Below are 25533 nucleotides of genomic sequence, written 5' to 3' on the forward strand. Positions count from 1 at the left end.
ATTACATTTTTTGCAGATTTCCTTCTTAAGCAGTTGATATTGGGTTATCCACTGCTTAGGTTAGTAATCACACTCACACTCAGGATACACCAGTTATTGAGATATCATAGTGGGTATTAAAGCCTGGGGATGACTCCAGAGAGAGCGAGAGTGAGAGAGAGAGTCTGGTAGTTAATGTCTCATTAGAGAGTAGAGTGAACAAAGACGCCAGAGTCCTCTATGCCTAATCAGGGCTTGATCAGATACATGCTTTCTCCAAAAGCTATAGCCAAACAGTTGTCAGGCCTGGCAGGAAAAACATATCAATAGGTCAAATGTATGGTGCCAAGAGCTAATCAGCCTTATCTTCAGCTCTGTTCCCCCTCCCCTGCTAAAAGCACACAAAGTTTTCCCCCACAATGATGTACGAGAGCACAGACACAGAACGTGCACGCACCCAGACATAGCTTGTTTCCCAGGAGGTGTTGTCAGTTGGGCCCCAGGGCCTTGTCGTGAGACACTGAATCGGGAGGCAGCGCATGCCTCAACCTGACAGAGTAAGACACGCAAGACACCTCACCACCTAATGCAGAACAATGGCTGGTCATTAGATGACCGTGTCAGGCTCTGTCAAGCGTCACAAACACTCAAAATTAAGATGAAAATCTATACTTTAAAAAAAGAAAAAGAGAAAAGGGAGATGGTATGTCTCCACAAAGTATGAGCGCATGAATGTCATGAGCTAACCAAACACACACAATAGCCAAAATATCATCATTCCAAAAATATCAAATGTTACGCAAAAAGTGTGTCATCCATTTGACACAAAGAAGCAGTCTCAAATATAACAAATAACAAAAAATAACAATTGAGTTGCAGGCAATGCCATGTGTGTCTAATATTCTATCAACCAGGGTTGATATTTTGGCCCAATCACCCAGAGCTTGTCCCTAAATGGGAGGCTGGTTAGGGGAGGCTTTCATGGTGCAACGGACCCCAGCCCGTCGTCCTAGACCCTGATGTTTTACGAGGTGAGGCGAGTGATATGAGGCGGTGCAGGAGAAGAGACGCAAGACCAGAGAGGGAGTGTATCAAACACTGCAGTATCTCAGTGCTCATCTTTATGGCTGTATGGGGTGCAATGTTTGAAAAAAAGAAAAGGAAAAAAGTAACTTGCTCAGATGGACTCGTAAAACGTTACACTCTGTGCTATCGCCGCTCATGAGCTCTTCTCCCGTTCCCTCTCCCACACATTATGTTCTGGGCTTCTTTTCCACAAAAGTGAAAAAAAAAAAAAATGGCACCACACTAGAATATGGCTCACCACATTTGAAAAAAAGATTGTTCTACTTATGCACTCCAACTGAGATTTTTACCAAAAATACATGGCCTTCTTACCAAAAGAAATCCTCGCAAGAGAGGAGATAATGCAAGGCTATGGTGAACATTGAAATAGGGTATAATGTAAACATCCATTGCTGCGGTTTGAACTATTTGAAGAGGTTGATATTTAAACCTCTTCCATTGCATAGCCACCAGCCTAGCCTAATCAAGAGACAACATAGTGATGAAGTTTTGCAACAGGAGGTATTTTTCTCTTCATGAAACGGTGTACCATCATCGACATGCCATAAAAAATATACATATTCTGCTCGGTTATGAAAGATTATAGCTTCATTTTCCAAAGCAAATATTAAAGATGAAACACTGGTCGTATATCAGCACGATTTCAGTGCAGCAAGTTCAATTCAATTGTATTTGTATATCCCTAAATCACCATTACAGACTCAAAGGGCTTAACAGGCCAAATATTATATCTATCTATCTATCTATATAGCTATCTATCCATCTCTCTCTCAAGTCATTCGACCCAGGCTAGAAAGACCCCGTGCCCGGTCCCCAGGCCATGAAAAAACACACCATTACAGCTTAAAACAGGAGTAGGGGAGTAGTCACACAGATACCGAGAGTCAGAGACAAGGCAGGTAGAGAGAACAGCGGCCCAAAGGAAAGGGTCCCTTAAAAGAAGAATAGTGGACTAATTAAAATCAGGCAGGATTGCGGGAGCGATTCTAAGATTAGCAAGAACAGGCCCCCAGCAAGGAGTCACCGACACGTGCACACAAACACAGTCACTTAATTTAGGTCAGGTGAGATGTATAATATATATATATATATATATATATATATATATATATATATGTGCGCCAGGGGAAATATGCCCGTGTGTATATCCCCCAACCGAATTTTACTTGAATGACCTAACAGAAATGTTTAAGGCTCAAAACATGGATAGTCAAACAGAAAGGAGAAACCGACAGACGAGAGGAAAGGAGGACAGTGAAACCAAGGCCCTGTCTGAGCTGGGCCTGGCAGACTGTTAATAACACAGTGGGTAGTTCATCTGCCTGGCTGATAGCAGCCACATGAAAGATTGATTCCTCCATCCGTCTCACACAAGGCCAAACAATGCAGCATTGTTTGTTATATCGGCGGATAAGAGCGTGTGTGTCCCAGCTAGTTTTTGAATGGTAAAGAACAGCTGAGGCTGAACACACAGCTGTATCTCTTCAATCCCACCACACCCCCTTGCTTCTCTGGTTTCTTACCCTCCCTTAATGAGCCCCTCGATTTGCTCTCTGGTCAGCCTCTCCAACAGAGAAACATCACAGCACAGCACAGACAAGCACGCACACACACACACGTCTGGACGGTACGTTTGTAGCCGAAATGGTGACCTTGCCTTCCTCCTATGTGAATGAAAGATGTTTTTTCAGGGCATCCTGTTTTGGTAATTCCAGGACACCTGCCTGTAAAGCGACATCCATTAATGTGGGATGATCACCCCTATCCAACATTCTCTGTATTGATTGTAGGTTGTGCTGTTGACGGATCAATATGCTGGGCAGATTGCAAAATGCGTTGGTCTCTGGCGACATCCATCTTTGAAAACAGCCAATATCACACACACCCTATGACTGTGTTCTGAGCAGACGAGCACAGACCGGATGTACAGTCTCTCCCAAACATTCATCTCTCTTGACTAAAAATAGGCAAGACATTGTTTCCTGCAGCACTTGTCGTCGTGGTCGTACTCCTCCTCTTCCTCCCCCAACTCATTCACCCCCTCCCAGTTACAAGACCACCGCTGCTGCCTGGGACACACCGCAAAGCACATCTATAATATGGCGGCCCTCTGAAGCACAAGGACTCACATTATCGAATCAAATATGAGACCAAAAATAAATGATTATTAGTGTAAGGATGAGTTTGACAAAATAGTTCACACCGTGAAGATAAATAATAATAAAGATCAACTGACAAACTCCCATCTTGTATCCATCCCTATGATGGCAAACAAACCGCCAAATCGTGATGCTCACACATTATGTTCACAGAAAGCCTGCAACAAGCAGAGAGAGAGAGAGAGCGAGAGCTATTGTCTCTTGCAGGATTCACCACAGGGTTCACGAGTTTCCATGACACAGCCAGGAGCTCAGCACTCAGCTTAGCTGTGGAGCGCCAACACTTAAGGAGGAAGAGGAGCGGTGTGCTGACACACGGTGGGATGAAGGGGCCTATGAGCGTCTCTGTACCAGGAGATAAAAAGACCGGCGGAGAATGCCGTGCGTGTTTTTTTTAACTTAAAAAACACGCACACACACACACACACACACACACACACACACACACACACACACACACACACACACACACACACACACACACACACACACACACACACACACACACACACACACACACACACACACACGGGCCCGACCGATTCATCGGCCTGCCGATTTAATCGGCCGATTATAGCCTTTTGGAAAATAATCGACATCTGCCAAAAAGACGCCGATTACAACCGATTTTTTTTTTTTTTTGAAATGTTATTGCGCTTAGTATCCTGCAGATTGCGCTCCTACTCGCCTAGCTAGCTAACAACTTTAGCTGGAGTAAAAAAAGAGGAGATTGAATTTTACCGTACAACATGAAAGCACGCTCGCTCAGGCAGCTGCGCGCTCACCTCACCAATGTACAAAAGACGCGTTGTTTGAGCATGTTGTGCCTGTTTTTCTTTAGGTCCCAGGCCATGTTAATTTGTTATACTGTAGACTAACGGTGAGACCATACTGCTCAACACGCACGCGTTAGTCACTGCTCACGAGCGCAGCACATTGGGAGTTAATTATTTATTTTACATTTTAAATTACACTCATTTTTGACTGTAAATGTATTTTAAAACACTCAAAGGTTCTGCATTCAATTCACATATTCGTCAAAAGTGTTTAAAGTATATTTAAGGTATCAAAAACTGTTTTTTTGGGGTTTTTTATCGGCCGATTAAATCGTAATTTTTCTCTGAAAATAATCGGCATCAGCACTCAAAAATCAATATCGGTCGGGCCCTAACACACACACACACACACACACACACACACACACACACACACACACACACACACACACACACACACACACACACACACACACACACACACACACACACACACACACACACACACACACACACACACACAGGGGGGTACTTGTCCTTTGTTCCCAACGAATATATAAATTTGCCTAAAGCAGCACACCCAATAACTCAACCAACAACTACAACAACTACATCAACACTGCATTAAGTGTGCCAACAAATTAGCAACCACTCACCCGGCCGGCTTTACCTAACCATCCCTGTCCTAAGAGGTTGTTCAAGTCTGGAATGCGTCATTACCAAGAAATCATCAGGAACAGCCTGAATGTATCAGGTGGATGGAGAGACCCTCCTCTGTCATATTCTACATACCTCAGCAGGTCCTTTAGCAAAGACCCTGCAATCACCTTAGACCCTTGGCCCCAGCACTTAAAAAACACTCTGTATTGCATAAGCTTGTCCCACCCACACACAAGGGTAGTGGTGGCAGGGCAGAGAGCTGAGTGCCACGAGTGGTGACAAGGATAGTGGAAGTGGTGCATGAGGAGCACATGCCGAAGGAAAACAGCCATAGATGACTGAGAGAAAGAGAGGGGTCTACAACCAAATGGCTGGTACATCATAACACACACACACAGACACAGACACAGACACATACAGACACACACAGACAGAACTATGATGTACACCCTTTTCATTTGTGGGCCACTTCCTGTTGGTGGTTTAGTGCAAGCTACAGTGCTTTGAACCCCCTAGGCCAACAGTCGCTGAACACTTGCGTGGCTTGTTTTAGTCTTATCAGTGAGGCTGTGAAGGAGGGCATTGAATGGGGGGGAGGGAGGGTTGATGTTCCATTCTTTTATCATGTGCCAAAACTGTCTGTGCGCTTCATGGTACCATGTTACAACAGAGCCTTTTCCAACTTGGCCACGTAAGCATTGCCTAAACAGGACCTTCGATCAAATACTGGCAGCAACCGGCAGTGGGGGGACCAGACTTCCTGAAACGTACAACTGAGCGTGTGCAAAGCTAAACTAAATATGTCTCCGTCGGACACGGCTGCTCGCCAGATTTCAGAACTGAAACTGGACTTAGGAATTGAACCGTCAGATTTATCGAAACCCACAGGAGAGGGTATTCCGGGTCATGGGTGAGCAAGCACGCAACAGCTGGAACAACCGCTTCTATCGGCTGCTGGCAATATACCCTCGTAAACGTCGACAGCAGTCTTGCATGCAGACAGAACAGTTGTGATGGTAAATAAAATCTTTGAAGGGAGCAGAGCAGAGCCAATTATGTTGCAACTGTGCAAAGCCGGTTGGCGCGGAATAGAACAATGTTACAAACCGATAATCATTGCAAGAGACAATATATTGGTTTCGTTTGATGCTTCATTTTGCGTTGTCCCCCACACAAAGTGATTATTTTCACCAAATATTGTGCATAGAAAACAAGTTATATCGCGTTTTCATGTAGCGATGTCTCAATTTCATTTGGCCGCACTGTCACTGATGTCCTACCAACACGTTTGCACGTTTGCACCAGGGCGCAATGTGCAACAGGCAAGAGATTTCTTCATGAACAGGAACTGCGGTATATAGGGTAGGATGTTCAACTTGAGCAGGTCGAATCCATTACAGAGCACAGGGTCATGCAGGCATCAGAGGAGAGTGACGACATGCGACTCCGCACTTCCATCTGTATCGAGGGGACGTGGCAGACATCTACACAGGGTTACCCTGGGCAACCGAGTAAAATTGAAGCAGGGCGAGTCGCCACCGGAATACTTAGAGCGGCTGCAGACACGACGTGGCTGATCTGCGTCACGTGACACAACACACGTGTGCGTTTTCAGCATACCCCTAATACTTTGTGTATTGAGGGAGACTAACTAGGACTTAAGATAACAGGAACTCACACACACACACACACACAGGAGGGAGTCTTCCTTCACCCACAGATGTAATCTCCAACTAATCACATTTGCAGGCATTGGCCAGAGCAGCAGTACCACACTGTATGGCAGATGGGGCCCCACACATAGGGAGGCTTGGGATTAGCCAGGCTACAGAGGTCGGATGGCGGATAGCAATACTGACATGCAGATACACCATCTGGGGAAAGTACAGCAGGAAGGTGGTGGGTATTCCAGAAGACATATTTGAGGGGAAATCGGATTTGAGTGGCCACAAGGTTCCAGGTGGGGTTGTAGGTTCTGCTTGGTTGTAATCAACCGAAATCCTTGCTATTATAACTGCCTTTTCAATGACTAAGTGGTGTAAACTTGTGGCAGCTTAACAACATAGAAGAGGAACAGATTAGGACATAACCCTGTGAAGACCAATACAAACTATTTATAAACAACACATTCAAGTCAAATGTTCTCCAAATAGAAGTACGAGTACATGGCAGACTTAGCTCCAGAATAAACATTTCTGACAGACACCAATATTGATTGCGTTGGATAAAGAGGGAGACACCAATTTGCTGACGTTTATAAAGACATAATACAGCATGTATAATGCAAATGTGTGCGTTGAATATCATTTTCAAAATGATCATACGTTTACTAAAGGTTGCTATAATAATTAATTCAAAGCATCCAATTTGCCAACCCATGGAAGATATTAATCAACTAAAATCTCCAATATTTCAGATCCTTCAATAACAAATCTTGTCTTAAGTGTGATAGACATAAACTTACAGGCAGATCTTAATGGTTGTAGACTGAACTGCTTTCTTAACAAGTGAAACGAATCAAAACATTCCTTTTCCCAATTACAGAACCTAAAGCTGATTGTTCCTGGGGTTTCATGAGGGGAAGTCCGAGCACTGTCGGGCAAGCTGGAGATATGAACTGGAACCTCTGGCCTACAGGTCATGTGTTAAGTGTTGTGAGCTGCAGCTGCGCACAAGCTCACCAAACAGAAATACAGTGTATTCTTCCCAGCTCTCTAAAACTGGGTCACAAGGCCAAGTAGCAGAGATGTCTCACATAAAGGACACTGACAACAATAAACTTGGGACTTTTGTCGGAGGACGGCAGAGTTCTGAAGGTACAAGAGGAGGGTTGACCGTGAAATGTTCATGCTGTGGAGCTAATACAGTTTGACAAATAAAAGAACTGGCTCATCTTGAAAGATGTAAACTGCAACAACAGTTACAGTTTGAGGGGTTTGAGTAAAATCAATGTGTGAAAGAAGGCACTAAATCTGTAATGATCATTACATTGCTATTTTGACCATTAATATAACATGCACGATAACTGTTAAACTTTTTTTTTACCAAAAGATAGAGATAGCGATTTTCGCTTAGATTTCAAATAAGGTTTTTAACTGTTTTAGAAAAGAGCTAGGCCTAATAGACAGATTCCTTTGTACCATTTGACCACTACTCAACAATACTATCTATTCGCTTTGTCTAGCCAAAAAGAGGAAAACATGCAGAATGCATTTCTAAATGATAATGCATTCCTTCTTTCAGCGAAAACTAGATAGTCCTGTCTGATTTGGAGATGGAACCTGATAGATAATATTGGGTGTAGCCCCTCTATTTAACGTTTTGACGTAATATATCAATGGCATAGTTGCTTCCTTCCCTTGTATATATTACAATTAGATGTCACAACTTGCAGTTTCTGTTTACTTGCAGCAGCATCTGGTAGGACAATGCTCCATAGGCGAACAACTAGGGGCTGTGCCCGTGATGAAATCGTGCCACACCCAAAGCACTCCCCAATGGGTAACCGAACGGGGGGTTCATGGGTTTATGCAGAGCCTAGGAGACTGCAGGGCACGGCTGTTGCTTAGCTCTGCTGAGGACGCACAAAACAAAGATAAAGCGCGGAAAAAAAAAACGTATCACGAGTTCAACGCCTGCAAATATCAGCGTACACATAATTTCGTCAAACTGATGGAGCAGGTACAAAATGTGTATTATACTGATTATGAGTAGTTTTTATAATTCTTTGTTTGACTAAAGCCTCAAGTGGAGCAGACATGGTTAAGCCCATGAATGTTGTAATGCATTGCTGGCGAGCTTCGGCTCTTCGGCTAGTTTAAGGGAGCGCATGATTTAAGCACATGATTACAACTCATGGAACTCTTGGTGGGGTGGGGCAACGTTGTATACATGTGGACTGACGTGGAGCTAACGTTATGTCTTATTAAAAGAGCAAATTCTATGACTGATTTTATCTACCTTTCATTCGTACAAATGCCTCCGACGCATTTGGCCCCATCCTCAAAAGTGATGACCAATACCTTATTGAAAAAGGAGAATCCGGTACATCAAAACAAACACACCCAAGAGCTGCTTAGCTAGCTAGCTCGCAGGCTGATATTCCCATTAATCTGCCCGAAATGACCGTGATCGTGCAAAAGATAGCAAAGTTATCGTCCAGCTACCTACACATGCTTTAAAAAAATAACTCACCTCTCAGCAAAGTGCACCAATGTATTTTGGGATATAACACACGTCCAGCCCATATGAAGCAACTGAAGACTGCAGAAAGACAGCTAGGCTAGCGACCAGAGCGATGTGCCTCGCAACAGCTGTGTTCTGTTTTGAATGAGGACTGGGGAGACACACGGGCCGTGGGCGGAGTTTAGGCGGGCAGCAGGATTCACCCGGGTTCAACCAAACCCAAGAGCTGATTTGTTGATTAAACAATATGAACATATTCTCGATCTAATTAATCGTGTGTATGCAACTAGCCTCGTAAGACAATCCAACGTGTATGTTAGTTAAGGAGGTAAAACCCTTAATTGTCCCACTTGTTCAAGTACTTTGCGTTGGCCGGGTTTATTTATTTTCTTAGTTTAGACTTTACCTCCCTCTTGTGGTAAATTGACTTCATGAAGAAATATGGGTTTTGGACATACCCAGTACCATTTTTTATTTTTACCTGTTTAGTATGCGATTTAAATTAGACTGTTTACTGTTTGTATGGGATTTTTATTTTGCGATATCTATGAACAATTTCTGTTGTAGTAAAATTAATTGTGAATTTGTGTTTTTTTTTTGGGTAAAGAAATAAATTCCAGGGCATCAGACTAGTGTCACAATTTGTGTAAATACATTATTCATTTCAACATAGATTAAACCATCTGACAAGTAAATGAAGTGGGTTTTACAATGACAATTTTTTTAATTATATTTGGAAAACCTTTTAACAAATGATTACCAAACAACTGTACAGCCGTATACGTATGGCTTGTACTGTATATCAGGGAAATGAACCAATTTGAACTGGTAGTAGCTTCTTTCATTCATACCTCAACAACTGTTAACTATCTGCTGAAATAAACTGTATGGTCTCAATAATGATCTACATCAATTAACCATAATCAACAAAAAAGCATATCCAACACAGATATCGTGTTACGAGTCTCACTCCCCAAACTTTAGCTGCTGTTCCTTCTCGATGCCGTGGAGCTCCCGCGCTCTGTTCTTGAGCTCCTCCGCCTTCTTCTCATCCTTCTCCGTTCCGTCCCCTAGTTTGTACATACGGCTTGCATTGGCACATCCCCACACGTGTCCCAGCTCACAGGCCCTGTCTGCGTACTTCAGGGCCATGGGCATGTCTGGCGCCAAGCCTGTGGCGTTTCCTTTGATTAACAAAGCGCTGAGGTTGAAGCAAGAAGGAGCAAAGCCCTCTGCGCAGGCCTTCTCATAATACTGCCTAGCGATTGCAGCATCAGTCCCACCCTCCATGGCCCGTCCATCGTGGGCCAACAGGCCGACGTTATGGCAGGCATCTCTAGACTTCTTTCCTCCAGCGTTGCAGGAGCGCATAAAACAGGAATAGGCTGTTTGCAGACACTGGGTTAGTCCACCTGGTTGAGGCATTGGGGGACAGACAATTCAATTTAGCATGGCCATCGTATTGTGTGTACTCAATTGCCTGTTCTCACTTTGTTTTGTGTGTGCCAAAAAAAAAAATAGTAACTGGCCTCATGTAGGCCTACATACCTTTGCCTGATATATAGTAAGCCCCAAGTTTATAGCAACTCTCGCCATGTCCATTTGTTTCACAATTATGTTTGAGCACCTTTGCCGTAGATTCGTAGTTTTTCTTTACTCCTTCCAAGTAGTCAGCTAGCCTTTGGCAACCTTTTGAATAGGTTGAAGAAAGTAATCAAATCAACGATTAGCCTACACCATGTAAGACACGTGACATTACAAAACGAATAAGCTCATAAGTGAGTGATGGTCTTAGCAAATCACCCATCATGATATAATGACATCAACATGTTTTTACAAAAAATATGCCATTCAGCACTGAATGAATGGAGAGCGCAGATACCTTCGGGTTGCTTCTCTTTGTAACACTGGAAGCTGTACTCCACGCCCAAATTGTCCAAAAACTGCTTCACCTCATTTTCATCTTCAAAGTTTATAAGACCAGCCATGTTACTAATTCGTTTGTGGTTCTAACCAGAGATTAGGATTAAGCAAGTGTCTCACAACTACTACCACTTGACCTTGTCGTGCTGTTGTTGGAGTCACTGGAACTGATCAAAATATATCTCCCTACAATTAAGGTTCTCGGTTACAATAGTCCAACGGTTGCATAACATAAGTCTTTAAATGTTCCTCTTTGTACTGTTATTCAACAAAATGCTAAACCCATGCGCCCACCCAGCTGATTTAAGTCTTCCTGCCTTGCATAATCCAGCCGCCCGGCTTCCGTAGTTCAGCCTCTTTCTGATATACTTCCAGTGTTGTGACCTTTGTTTACGATCTGCTTAGTCAAAAATAGACAGCCCCTTTTGGAAAATATAATCTGACAGGTTGTTTACTCAGGGAAACGGGAACAGCAACGATTCAGTTCAAAAATATTTGGACAATGAATACTGGACAATCCCAATATTGTTTTGGGTTTACCTCGACTCTGATTTTGCAACACGGAAGAACCCGGTTAGCTAGATAATAGCTACATGGATGTTCAAATAGCTTGTCGTCTACCTGTCTTGTAAATATTTCCATCGAGACGATTTTTTTGTCCGGCAACCGGACCCAGCTCATCGAGACTTAACTTCACGTTGAAGCGGCTGACAGTCAGTCTGAGCAGCTGTTGCGTTGAGTTGTTCGTGTATTCGTCAAATTATTTATTTATTTTGAATAATGGCTAGTGATTTCCTCAACGTGGTAAGTTTTATTAATTTAATCTAGATTTTCCACATCGTCGTTATGGTTCCTTTTACATGCTTTACGTTCGGAACAGAAGTGTTTACGAGTATTGGCCCCATAACGTTATGTGCTTCCTGCGCTCCGTATGTTTTATGTATATCCAGTCAATGTATAACGTGACTACATCAAAAAAACTATTATTATGTGTTCTCAGGATGATGCCTCCCCTGCATCGTTAACGGACCTGTGCCTGACCTATGTCAGCCAGAATCTCGATTGTTTCTGTGTGAAGCACGCTGATGGTTCTCTCTGCCTCCGAGAAGCAGTGCTCTTCCCACAGGAGTTGGCAGATCAGCTGCTGGCAAAGATGGCCACTGAAGGTCTGTCTGTGTTTATCTGTCTTACCACTCAAATTAAATGAAGCAGGCAAAGCCATGTCATTAAATGTATTTTGGGTTAGGTTAGGGCATATGGGCGCGGCCTACATAGGACTAGCTGACCCATGACCAAGTATTGTAGAAGGACATTCTAACTATGATCTATATACCACAGGGCTGTTGAATGACAGCACAGTTGGTGTATTTCGGAAGTGTGAGTACCTGCGCTTGAGGAGAGCCTGCATCCGAACAGCGCGGATCTCGGCGGAAGCATTCCAGAAAGCTCTCTGTCCTCACAAGCTGGTGGAACTGGATGCTGCAAGGGTCAATGCAGACCTCACTATCTCAGATATACTAAATGGACTGGCCACCAATAAACAAAGTCAGGTAAAGCAGTACATAGGATGATATTACACGTTAGTGTCACCTTAACAAATTAACCTACCACAATTGATGTGTATGTATGTATATATATATGTGTGTGTGTGTGTGTGTATATATATGTATGTATATGTGTATGTGTTGGTATATGTGGTGTCTACGACAGCCCAAGGGTAATGGGTTTCGATCCCCTATGTCTTTTGCCTACCTGGAGGCATCTAGATAACCTACCTTGATGACGTTGCTCTTTAAAGGTGCTGTAGGTAAGATTTGAGATTGTGAAGAGAGAGAAGAGAAAGTTGGAAACAAAAATCAATATTGTCGTGGACATTTCATTCACTAATAGCTGTCAAATGACAATCAATTAATAGCCCTTACATCTTACCAATACCTACAGCAAATTTAATGACATCTAACATTATCTGAAAAGTAGCTAAATCAACAAATGTTTATTCTTAAATGTTATTTCAGTTTGCAAACAATTATTGTTTGTGATTGGGCAATTTAGATGCACCAACACCACCATATTATATATTTTGTCTCCGATTTTTTCACCAGTATGGAATTGTGAATAACAGTATGTATTACCATCTATGTAGCGATAATATTACTATTATCAAGATTAAGTTGAAAAGTTTCTGCTTGAGACCAAGACACTATAACCTGCACAGCCGTAATCTGGTAGTAATCCGTATGAGAGTGACCAAAACATAGGGTTTAACGTGTTACTACCCCGACCCTTTGTCCTAATGTCTCCTTGATGCCCATCCTGCAGGACTCCCTCCAGCGCCTGGTTCTAACCGGCCTCACCATGTCCTCCCCTGAGGAGTCCAGTCGCTTCAGCTCCCTGCGGGGCCTGCGCTCCCTCTCCCTAGCCAACGCAGAGTTCTACGACGCGGGGCTTCCTGACGTGTGCGCTCTGCCCCGGCTGGAGAGCCTGGATCTGTCCAACACCTCGGTCACCAACCTGAAGCCGCTGCTGGGGCTTCGGGAGAGGCTGCGCTCGCTGACGCTGCACCAGCTGAAGAGGCTGGAGATGAGCACCGCTCAAGTGCTGGGGGTCATAGGTCAGCTGGACGCGCTGCAGGTGAGCATGAGGCCTCGGGGTGGTGGATTTCGACGAGAAGCCCTTTCTTATACAGCGGTAGCAAGGCGACGACTGCAGTGTTGAGTGTGTTTTGTGTCCTGTGCAGCACCTGGACATCAGCGACGATAAACAGTTCACGTCCGACGTGGCTCGACAACTGCTCGGACAGCCGGGAATCCTGCCCGCTCTCGTCTCCCTGGACGTGTCAGGGAGGAAGCAGGTGTGTGTGGGTTGATGTGTGTGTAGGTCGATGTGTTTGGGTTGATGTGTGTGCCAGCGTGAGTTTGTGTTGGTTAGACCAGGATGTATTTAGATTGTATGTTTTATGCATATTTGATTCTTGCAGGTGACAGATGCTGCCATCAAGACATTCGTCGAGGAGAGACCTGGCATGGCCTTCCTAGGACTCCTGGCAACAGGTGCTGGCTTCTCCGACTTCCTCTCTGGTGAAGGGAGCCTCAAGGTACAGCTAAGGGAACAGATGCATGATGCATGCATCACTCAGGGTTTCTCGAAGCCGCCTATAGGCGAGGCGCAGAGCCTCCGCTACATGTATGATGTATGACCGCACCAACTGGTAGGCTTATCCATCTAGCTTACATCTGGGTGGACACACCCACTTGTGCTGTCACTTGAGGGTGATGAGGTGGAGATTTTGAAACCGCTTGCTAATCCACACATCACATTTAATCATTTAATTAGCTACCATTTATATTTAAATATAATAAAAAAGATATATATATATGTTCCCTGAGAAAACGTGCAAACAGATATATTATTATCTTGTCACTGACACACTTGCGTGTCTGTGTTTGTGTAGGTCACAGGGGAGGCCAATGAGATGCAGATTTGCCAGGCTCTTCGTCGTTACAGTGAGAGAGAAGGATTTGTAAGAGAGGCACTGTTTCACCTGTTCAGCCTGACCCACGTGATGGAGAAACCACGACCGGACATCCTGAAGGTATCGCCGCATCCCACTGAAGTCTTACCCCTGAACATTGGGGGGGAAAATATCCTTCCCCCCCCCAATGTTGACTTAAAGAAAAGTACAATTTGTCCGTTGTGTCTAATGCTCTCATCGTTCAAAGATTAGTTTAAGCATATCTCTGTATTGTTTGAGTGTACGGTGTGAGGTTGTTAACCTTTTTGTATGGAATGATTCAATGCGTACGTTTCTTGCATCCCGCAACTCGCGCTTAAAACTGAGGGTCCCATTCTAAGTTTGATTTATCCCCCTCCCCCGCACCTCGGTTCTCCCCAGCTGGTGGTGTTGGGCATGAAGAACCACCCGGCCATCCTGAACGTCCAGCTGGCCGCCAGCGCCTGCGTTTTCAACCTAACCAAGCAGGACCTGGCCGCAGACATGCCGGTCCGATTGCTGAGCAGCGTCACCCAGCTGCTTCTGGAGGCCATGAGAACCTTTCCCAATCACCAGCAGGTACCTGCCCCTAGCTCTCGGTTATGAACACAGATTTGCTCATAAAGGATAGCGCGGGAGAAGAGAACCCGGAACCCGTCTGGCAGGCTCTGTTGGGGTGCTGCTCTAACCTCCAGTTTTGGGTCCTCTTTCTCCAGCTGCAGAAGAACTGTCTGTTGTCTCTGTGCAGTGACCGTATTCTACAGGAAGTCCCTTTCAACAGGTAGGATACCTGGTCTGTATTGGTGAAGCACCTCAATGGGTAACCTTTTCACAAAGCCACGACTCAACATGGCTATCCAATCACTCAAACTCATAACAGACAAACTGAACCTTAATGATGTCATAAATGATGGTGTTATGCTTACAGCTAGTGGCCGTTTTCACCATGCATACAGTAGAAGTTCCAACCGTCGATGGACATTTCTATTTCTTAGTGCGACAGTGCATTGTGTGTGTGTGTGTGTGTGTTAGGTTTGAGGCGGCAAAGCTAGTGATGCAGTGGCTGTGTAACCATGAGGACCAGAACATGCAGAGAATGGCAGTGGCCATCATCTCCATACTGGCTGCCAAGGTACATAGCAGAAGCATTGCGTCTGTGCCTTGAAGGTGTGTGTGTGTCATACACACATTGTTTCCTGCATTACTAATTGGACGTCATATTTCTGAAAAAAAAAACTCTAAAAGCCTGTCAAGTAGATCACTCCTGTGTGTGTTCTGCGTACGCTGCGGTTTTCACTAATCATCTTAACAGGGTGTGTGTGTGTGTGTGTGTGTGTGTGTGTGTGTGTGTGTGTGTGTGTGTGTGTGTGTGTGTGTGTGTGTGTGTGTGTGTGTGTGTGTGTGTGTGTGTGTGTGTGTGTGTGGCTTTTCAGCTGTCCACAGAGCAGACGGCACAGCTGGGGGCGGAGCTGTCCATAGTGATGGTAAGAGTTTCCTACATGGTGCCTTATAGAGTACAGCATTGTCGACAGAAAACTGACTGACTGACTCGTCTATCTCGCTGCTGCCCTCTATCTCGCTCTCTCTCTCTTCCCCCTCTTCATCTCTTGCCCTCTCTCTCACTCTCTCTTTCTCTTCGCCCTCTCTCTTTTCGCCCAAACTCTCTCTCGTCCTCCCTCTCACCCACTCTCACTCTCGCCCTCTCTCTCTTGTCTCTCAGCAACTCCTGAACATCGTGAAGCAGAAGGCTGGACAGAGCGTGGTAGACGCCACCCTAAAGTTCACACTGAGCGCGCTCTGGAACCTCACGGACGAGTCCCCGACCACCTGTAGCCATTTTATCCAGAACGATGGGCTCACTCTCTTCATAAATGTCCTAGAGGTAGGAGGGAAAAAACGATGTAACGTTTCAACTGATTGCGATGGGGTTAATCCTAATTGTAAAACCATAAAAGTGTGTCTTTTTGATTTATTTATGTTTTTTCCTCTGCAGGCTTTCCCAACAGAATCCTCCATTCAGCAGAAGGTTCTGGGCTTGCTGGTGAGTCCCGGATAACACAAACACTACCAATACAAATTTGCTATAATTATTGTGTCGGATGTATAGGGAACTGGAGACGCCATTATTGTTCTGTTTTACTGGAACAGAACAACATCGCTGAGGTCGGGGACCTTCATGTGCAGCTCATGGTCCAGGGCTTCCTGGACCACATCCGCACCCTGCTCCACAGCACCGAGGTGGAGGTCAGCTACTTTGCCGCCGGGATCCTGGCACACCTCACCTCGCGTGGGGAACAGGCCTGGACGCTCAGCCTCAGCCTGCGGTCCTCTCTGCTGGAGCAGCTGGTAGGCCACATGTTCTAGAGAGAGACAAGCCCCCCCCCCCGGAGTGGGTCCACTGGTGTTGTCTGGGTGGAGGATAGAAGTCGTCCCTAACGTGCCTCTCTCGTTCTCTCTTCTCTAGCATTCTGTCATCCTGAAGTGGCCAACGCCTGAATGCGAGATGGTGGCCTACAGGTGAGGGGGGGAAATGGATCACTACCTCATTGAGCACGCACGCAGACACACAGAGAAACCCACACATGCAAGCAAAAACACAGGCAGGCAGGCACGCACATACAAGCATGCAAATGATTGACCCACAAAAAAACATTTACAGATAATCCGACTTGAATGAATAACGAGCTCTGTCATCATCCAAAAGAAGACAAAAGAGAAAGCAGTTGGCAGTTAGATATGTGTGATTAGCCTGCAGATGGCGCTGTCCCAACACATGTTTGGCTATGAATGCTCCCAAAGGCCTAGCCTACATCTCACTTGGCTCCATCTTGTCCTATAGATCGTTCAATCCCTTCTTCCCTCTGCTGGAGTGCTTCCACACCCCGGGGGTCCAGCTCTGGGCTGCCTGGGCCATGCAGCACGTCTGTAGCAAGAACGGTGAGGAGCGGCCCATATATTCGTTCCAAATGAAACGCCAAAGATCCGGCCCAGGCTGTTAATCCCACCCCCCCCACAAGTGTATTGCACTATTGCGAGCACTTATTTCTTGCGCATTATATTTGTTTGTCATGTTGCTCGAGGCGGGGATCTGTGTAATTGGCTTACAGCGAACACAAACTGGGCAAGCACTATTGAACTTTGAAACAGGGTAGATGAGGGATTCAAGTCAACACCATGTAGCCTGGCCACCATATAAATACTTATTAAAAGCCCAAGCTCAATGTTTCATCCACTCGCTCAAATGAGTTCCGCTTCGTTTAAATATCTGCGTAGTGAAACGGGAAAGAAGGTGTAACTCCACACCTTTTAGCTGTCGGTTCCTAGCAAAGGCTAACCAAGCAGGACTGCTGGATCCCACGTAACATCATGTAAACCTCTGCAAGTTAACAGTGCAGTGTCAGTTCGTCACCTTTTAACATTCTTACAGGCAGGAGAGCACTTAATAGACCTGTATATGGTAGGGTAGTTTCATGGAGGAGGATTGGGGGTGGTACATTTTAGTAATGCAGGCCAGTAAAGCCCTCGGAAATTCATGTGATGTAGGACCCGATGTGAACCGACTAAACTGAACGTCTGAATTCTTCATGCCTGCAGCCTCTCGCTACTGCAGCATGCTGCTGGAGGAGGGGGGTCACCGGCAGCTTGAGCAGGTCCACAGCAACCCTGAGACACACCCTGACGTCCGGCGATTGGTGGAGAACATTCTGGAGAGCCTCCGCCGCCACAGAGGACACAGCGGTCAGCCCCCGTCACAGCCACCGCACAGAGGTAACAGAGCTGGCTGGAGCTGGCCTTCAACATGCAATGTTGTGCATAACTAACCCTGCACAATGTCGGTGCATGGGTTTTGCCCCCTGCACACAAGGACATGCAAAGAGCAGATCGAAGCTTCCCTTTGGCGTGGGAGACTAGACTAGCGTTGTTCTAAATCATTAAATGCTAATTACAAGGGGTGGCTTGGAGGTGGGTGTATGGCTCACCCTGTATATATTTCCCCTTCGTAGACAGAATTTCCTCGTAGCAACCCTGGTGGAATTCCAGCCTGTGGTCATTTGCTGCATGTCATTCCTTGTCTCTCGACCAACTTATCCGTCCATGTTCGCTCTCCTGTCCATAAAGGGAAAAGTACCTACAAAATATCGTTCTAAAAAAATGACATATGTATATATTACATTGCCATCATTCTGTTGCAGACACAATCCACCATAATTCAACCTTTTTCTAAGATCTGCTTTAACTTTACTCAAACCAGATCCAAGCTATTCCCCTTCTCTAAATCTCTATCTTTCCTCAGTGACCAAAACTCCCTGACGTTGCCGTGGACCAAACCCCATGAGCTCGGCCCCAGCAGAACGGGAGTCTATTTGCTTGAGTGCGCGTGTGCATGTGTGCCTATACCACACACGCACATGCACACTTTGACCAGCACCCAGGATTATACACAAAAGGACAGGACTCGTTACTTCCTTTTTGCTTTTGTTTCTAAACAAAACTTTCCCCATGTGTCATCATAGTGTTGTGGTCAATAAGAACATGTTGACGGGCAACCCTCTTAGGTTTGTGACTGGTTGATCTGTTCATTTAATATGCGCATGACATTGTGAGCTGGCGCATGCTGGAATTGGCCTGGATGCTTGCGCTGGTCATTATAGGAATGCTTGCCTGATTGTCAAGGGATAGCACTGCAGACCTGCAGTACTAGTACACTTTCTCTTCCTTTTCATCCCAATGGGTCCTTGACTTGTACCTTCTGATGTTGATGGGGTACCAAAATGATGTTGGAAACATTGCATATTATATGATCTAGAAGACCAGGTGATTTGTAAGCCATTGCTTCCCCATCCCGTATGAACTTTTGTATGCTTAATGTGACTCCATTTAACCATACCTCTACAGGTCTCGAAAAATAATGTTCATACATTTTCTTATCATAGGCAAAACTAATGTCCTTCAGACAGAACAATATGCATCGGTTGGTCGAACCCATCTTTGTTAGCGAGGGAAGTTTCTAATATACATCTGCATCTTCTGCTTTTTGTGCGTGCGTGCATATGTGTGAGTGCGTGCCCTTACTAATGGTATCAAATTTTATTTCGTTTACTTTGCACAAATAAGCTTAAAGAAAAACAAGTTGCACGGATACTGTTTCTATTGTGTGTTTTGCTTTTTCTCTCTTTACTGATCAGGAGGTTCGTAATGGATTACACAATGATGATGATAGAGCGACTATTAAGCTAACAGGAGAAAATAAAAGCTTTTACTGGTAGAGCCACTGTCAGTCAGCTGGTCCACACAATGTGAGGAGCGGAACTGCATCATGGACTACCAGTGAGTCATCGTGACGCACACCTGGCGGCGGACTCCCATCAAGCTCCAGTAAATCATTCTGTACGCCACATGAATAAGCTGGTGTCTTTTTTTTCAAGCTACTTCAGAAGACACCTTCTCAATGCTGTGGGGATCGTTGCTCACACACACACACACACACACACACGTAGATAGCAGGGAGGTCGGAGAACACTATTGGGCAGTGGAAGCGCACTTTCCTGGAATGACTCTACCTTGTTTGGTTGTTTGATCTACTGTTGCGTGTGCTTGCTATAACTGCATGGGTTGTGAAATGGATCCAGCATCTATTGAATAAAGGGAAAGGCTTTTGTTCGCCCAAGGAACATACAGATGGGTTTTCATCTTCAACCCAAGCCATTTCTTAGTGACAGCCTCTTTTCACACCCTGATGGGAGCTGGGTCACAATAGGCCGGGGCTCAGTGCTTCTCGTTCAGTAAACTGGGTTAAGGTTTTAAAGCTAAAGGCCCCCACTGTGGAGAGACTCCACGGTATCTTTAGTGGAGGCTGTGTTGATGGTCCACCTCAGCTTAGTAAGGCTGAAGCAGCCAATGTGCCATGTTGATGCTGAGACTATATGGTGACATTTTAAAATAAAGACTACATCCCTTGAGCTCAAAGCCTTCTTTTAATGAAAATAATTGCATAACAATTTGATGCATCACATGTATGGCCTACTTTAAGTGTTATTGTTTGATACATAAATTTCTCTGCCCAATAACATATCCTGGACTCAAAGCAGCCTTTTTATTTTCTACACCATTGATATAATCTAAAAAACATCATTTGTTATTCTATATCGTGGTGTCTTCAACATCGTTATTCTCCAATATAGTTGAATTGTCTCTTCAACATTATTCTGTTATTCTCCAGTATAGTTAGGTTTTCTCTTCTCTAGGAAGGCAGCCATTCCTTCCTGTCGGTCACGGGTAGGGATGACCTGAAAGGAATGCATAATAAACCGTTTGCCAGGAATATTCATTAAAACATGACCCAAAAAGTGATCCAAGGGTCAAAGACTAATTCAGCAAATGCTAGTTTATTTTAAGTTTGCGATTGAAACAAGCAGGGCAGTGCTCATTTTGCAATACTGTTAATTAAATTTGCAGTATTCCCCTTCTCAAAAACCTCCAAAGTTACACAAAACAGTAAAGATCTGTCAGTACAGGGGTTGCGAAAGTTATTTGATGCATATTTACTACTGCTTGGGTATGGGAATGCTTACCATTGAGTAACACAACCTCTCTATCGCCATGGCCTTGGTCATTTCCACCTGGAAAGACACATGAAGGTATGGATATGAGTGCTTTCATTTGATGAGACGTAAGACGTGACTGTGTTAAATCGTACCTCAATGCCTCTGTCCATAGCCTCTTTTGCCAAACGGATGGCAACAGGAGCCTGAGGAATGGAAGCAAAAGAAACAAAACAAAGTAGGTTTAATCAGCCTACAAAAGGTCCTCTTCAATATGATAATTTAAGGAAATTAAAATTAAATGTGACTATTAGTCTTAATTAATTGCAGGAGATCAATTTAAAATTGATCCAGATTATGATCCACTCAGTCCTCCACAGTAGTAAAGCCCAGCACATAATCTGGTGAACAGTGAAGTAATGACGTGTGTAGGACGTTTTGGGGCAAGAACAGCTGTCCATCGGTGTTCGGATTGCTATTCTGCTTCTTAGGATCTCCTCTGAATGCTGTTCTGCTTTCCTCTAGAGATCAAAACACCAGTGTGTGTGTGTGAGACGTCAATATCTCCACTTAAATGGCCACTCTGCATCTGCTGTCCACGTGCATAAACTGCAGAGAGAAATTGTGAACGACAGAGGCCTGAAAGAAATGTAAAGACTCCTTTTCTCACTGTTGAAAGCGGAACGCGGAAGACAGGAAAAGACAAGGAGACGAGTTGAAAGGTGGAGTGAGATTAACGAGTTGTTGGGAGAAATCAAGGCCAGTGAAAGGAACACATTGCAGCAGAACTGGTCAGTCCGTCTGTATGTTTGTACCTGGGGCAGTATTTCCCGAGCCAGGACGAGTGCCTCTGTGTAGGCGGCGTCACCCGTCTGGTTCTGTTCTGTAGCCTGATTGACCAGGCCCAAGCCCAGCGCGGCCTGCCCCCCCACACGTCGACCTGCCGACGTTACAGCACACTCAACGATATGCACAGTGTGGGGACAAACACAGAGGGGGTCGGTCAGAACTCTATCCGCTTCACAATCTTAGGAGACACAATACCTGTGAAGATGAGTTCTTTGGCCAGAGAGATTCCCACCAACCTGGGGAGGCGCTGACTGCCCCCTGCAGGGCAAACAGGGTCAAGGTCAAATGGCATCTGTTGCCTGGCAGTCGCCTGCACATGACATGCTTCCAATGCAGCGCATCTGGATTTCTCTCCACTGATGAGAAGCACTATACAAACTAAATGCATCATTACTATCAATATAATAGACACATAGCTGTGTTTGTGTGTGTGTGTGTGTGTGTGTGTGTGTGTGTGTGTGTGTGTGTGTGTGTGTGTGTGTGTGTGTGTGTGTGTGTGTGTGTGTGTGTCTCACCAGCCCCTGGGAGCAGCCCCCTTGTCGTCTCAATCAGACCCATCTGGGCAGAATATGCTGAAACAAACAAACACAAACACATGCGCACACACAAACACATACACATGCGCACACACAAACACATACACATGCACACACACAAACACATACACATGCGCACACACAAACACAGAGGACAATTGAAGGTCTGCACTGCAGGGATGGAGTAAAAGCTGACTGATGCTTCTGTCGAACTGATATAGACGAACACCTGTTCTGCCCGGATGTCGGCTCTCTCGACCTATCACTGAGCTGCAACAACGCCTTGAGCCAATCACATGTGGATTCAACACATTATTATGCTGAGTGTGATGCATCACGCTCAGCATTAGTCACTGGGCACAAGGTCATGTCCTCTAGCCCTGCTTTCACATGTTACTACCACATCAAATTCTTCAGGTGTACAGACGATATCGTGACTGAAAATAAAGAGCCAACAGTGGACATTTTAATGACCCCCCCCCCCCCCCCCCCATCTGTCCACCTTGACATTTATGCCGCTTTTCCACTGCATGGTACTAGCTCGACACGACTCGACTCAGCTCGCATTCTTTGCGTTTCCACCGCGAAAACATGGTATCTGGTACCTGAAATGGCTGCTTTTTCTAGTACCGCCTCGCTCTAGGTTCCAAGCGGCTGAGCCGATGCTAAAAGGTGACGTCGGCAGACGGCCGGCCACTGATTGGCCAGAGAGTGTGACGAAGTCACGAGAGCGACATGGCAACCATGCTGGTAACAGCCATAGCAGCGCCGCAGCCAACATATTCCACTTCTTCAACTTCTTCAACATGCCAGCTAATAATAGTAATGTTATCGATGTCCTCCATTGTTGTTATGTGGATTCTGTCCATGTGTGGGTTGCGTAGGTGTTGTTTGCGTCGCGTACAAAAATACGTCACGGCCCTTTCGCGCAGCCGACCCCGCCCACGTCCAGGAGGTACTATTTGCGGTGGAAAACGACCCGTGCTGCTGCCGTGTCGAGTCGTGTCGAGTCGAGTCGAGCTACATGTGCGGTGGAAAAGCGGCATTAGCGAAACAGCCTTGAAGCAACCTCATTATCTTCACACCTGCATTGGGTTTTATATTTTCACCGGTGGGGTTGGAAGGTCACAGACAGAAAACGGAGACCCTGCAAGAATGCCCACTTCAAAGCCTTCTTTCCGTACGCTTTCCTTCCTTCCTTCCTTTCTTCCTGCAGTCTCTCGGCGGGCAGAGAACAGAGGCAACCTGGTGCTCCATACAACTCTGCAGTACCCAGAGAAGCTAGGGCCATAGTGAAGGTCACCAGCCACCGTCAACATCAAGGGTTATCAGCTTTGGCCTCAGGCAATGTAGAAAAAAAACCCTAAAGGCAACGTTCATAAAAGGTGTATTTGTTCCAGATGCAATAGCTCTATTCAATAAGAACCTAACAAACTAATGTAATCAAACACAATTTGGGGTCTCTGAGGAGAGGCCAAAAGCAAATTTTTTAGCCCAAGCTGGATAAAGTTGCATTCTATTCGATTGATATTTTATTACCTCCTTCTGACCTTTACTATTTAACAGTCCCTATCGTACAATTAGAGAGACCACTAGAGAGGTCGCTATTACCTTTACGATCCTCTTATCGCTGCTATCACCTCAGGGCCTGACACCTCCCCCACTCCTTAGTGATTAGAGAACAGGGAGTCACCCTGATCAAGAGGATAAATAGGCTGAAGGTCAAAGGTCACTCACCGGCTGTGCGGAGGTCACAGGCCAGGGCCAGCTCAAGCCCTCCACCCAGGGCGGCTCCATCCATCGCCGCGATGGTGGGCATGGGCATCGATGCTGTTGTTGCCGGGGAAACATAAGCGGTAATCAAAGCAGAGTTGTCGTTAACACACTCCCTACCTGAAGCAGGGATTGAGTTGAGTTTTTAATCGTGTGTTGAGAGCAGTGGTGGGAATACACACTTCAGACTAAATACTTTTGCAACACTAATTTCACCTCAATGTAAGATAGTAGACTTTTCTAAAAAATGTGCGCTATGTTACAGGCATGATCTTTATTGAAATGTGATAAAAATAATAATAATTAGACACGTTTTATCTATAGAGCCAACACAGGCACTATCTCTAATAATCAACAAAATACCTGGTTGGGTGGATAAATGTAACTGTGTTAACCTCAGATAGACCGTGTGAACAATAGAGTGTGAGTAGTATGCAAATCCTAAGATTCCCTGATGCAAAGCTCACCAATATCAGTCATGAGCGTTCGCAGTCTGTGGACAAACGAATCGGCTGATATGTTGTTCATAGCAGCCCTTTCTTTGAGATCAGCACCTGCATCAATACACATTCACAATACAATTCATTACACATTACGTTTAATCAGCAATGTCGTCCTTGTAAATACATAAGATGGATTTTTGTGAGTGCACCTGCGCAGAAGACCCCTGGGACCATGCTCCTGAAGATCACCACCCGCGAGGCCGTGTCGCAGGACAGCGAGGTTATGATCTCACGCATCTATAAACACATTATATTCGTATCAATCTGTGTGTGTGTGTGTGTGTGTGTGTGTGTGTGTGTGTGTGTGTGTGTGTGTGTGTGTGTGTGTGTGTGTGTGTGTGTGTGTGTGTGTTTTAAGTTTACCTGTGATATGAACACGTGACCCAGGGCATTTCTCGCCTTATGTCGACGCATGACCACCTCCACAATACCTGAGGACACATTAGACACGCACTCTCTTCATTACATTATTCAATTATAAACTATTCAACGATTTAGCTTGGCAGGGTTGATTTAAATATCCATCCATTTAATGAACATACTATTTTCTTATTCATTTAAATAACTTAAACTAGTGCCTACCCGTGTCTTCCCCATCTAACCGCTTCACGTCCACTTCTGCTGAAGGTGTCGCCTCTGTATGTTGACCGCGAGAGTGTGTGCGATTGTAACAAACTGGTAGCCGAACGTCACCGGACACTAGGCCTTGCACACCTCCTCGCCACATAAACCCAAATGCTCCACCGTCTGGACGAATTATTTTCACTCGTCGGGCAGCGATACTGCATAGAAATGTCATGGTGAAATGTATTCCGGAAAGTTTCGAATTCGAGGATTCTTACAGGGTACGAGTCAAGCTAAGACACTTTAGCTGTAGGGGGCGGTGCAAAGCATGGGTTCATAGGAGGAGGAGCCTGGTCTTCCAAACTAGAACCTGGTAGCTGACAGGAAACACATCACCTGCCTGTCTCGGTGTCATTCAAACCTGCAAATGCAAGCAAAGTTAGTCTTGTATATTGTCAAGTACATTCTATTCAGTAGGCCATAGCATCGTTTTCTTTCTTTGTTTCTC

The 25533-nt window shown here is 45.2% G+C and overlaps 4 protein-coding genes across 6 annotated transcripts in view; 1 reads left to right on the plus strand and 3 right to left on the minus strand.

Moving 5' to 3' along the window:
* The window catches only part of ralgps2 (Ral GEF with PH domain and SH3 binding motif 2), a 72631-nt gene extending 63629 nt beyond the window's left edge, over nt 1-9002 (minus strand). For all 3 annotated transcript variants that reach the window (XM_030372703.1, XM_030372701.1, XM_030372702.1), the window contains exon 1: nt 8855-9002. The gene's annotated coding sequence lies outside the window, so the exon portion shown is untranslated. The remainder of the gene's footprint in view (nt 1-8854) is intronic.
* Nucleotides 9003-9475: 473 nt separating this feature from the next.
* On the minus strand, nt 9476-11110 carry coa7 (cytochrome c oxidase assembly factor 7). Its single transcript, XM_030372708.1, has 3 exons — nt 10728-11110; nt 10394-10534; nt 9476-10257 (listed from the first exon to the last, which is right to left on the minus strand). The coding sequence occupies exons 1-3, from the start codon at nt 10831-10833 to the stop codon at nt 9812-9814; spliced, it is 693 nt and encodes a 230-aa protein (XP_030228568.1). The 5' UTR covers nt 10834-11110; the 3' UTR covers nt 9476-9811.
* Nucleotides 11111-11154: 44 nt separating this feature from the next.
* On the plus strand, nt 11155-20218 carry zyg11 (zyg-11 family member, cell cycle regulator). The gene is made up of 18 exons (XM_030372700.1): nt 11155-11572; nt 11769-11934; nt 12107-12318; nt 13088-13399; nt 13506-13619; nt 13746-13862; nt 14220-14360; nt 14661-14837; nt 14975-15039; nt 15291-15390; nt 15692-15742; nt 15979-16140; nt 16252-16299; nt 16407-16604; nt 16723-16775; nt 17098-17195; nt 17853-18026; nt 18553-20218. The coding sequence occupies exons 1-18, from the start codon at nt 11549-11551 to the stop codon at nt 18567-18569; spliced, it is 2229 nt and encodes a 742-aa protein (XP_030228560.1). The 5' UTR covers nt 11155-11548; the 3' UTR covers nt 18570-20218.
* Nucleotides 20215-25376, minus strand: echdc2 (enoyl CoA hydratase domain containing 2). The gene is made up of 11 exons (XM_030372706.1): nt 25044-25376; nt 24825-24892; nt 24611-24698; nt 24426-24512; nt 23923-24015; nt 22165-22221; nt 21845-21907; nt 21616-21740; nt 20956-21006; nt 20831-20878; nt 20215-20545 (listed from the first exon to the last, which is right to left on the minus strand). The coding sequence occupies exons 1-11, from the start codon at nt 25258-25260 to the stop codon at nt 20468-20470; spliced, it is 975 nt and encodes a 324-aa protein (XP_030228566.1). The 5' UTR covers nt 25261-25376; the 3' UTR covers nt 20215-20467.
* Nucleotides 25377-25533: the final 157 nt, after the last annotated feature.

Source organism: Gadus morhua, chromosome 12 (assembly GCF_902167405.1).
Source record: "Gadus morhua chromosome 12, gadMor3.0, whole genome shotgun sequence".
Lineage (NCBI taxonomy): Eukaryota > Metazoa > Chordata > Actinopteri > Gadiformes > Gadidae > Gadus > Gadus morhua.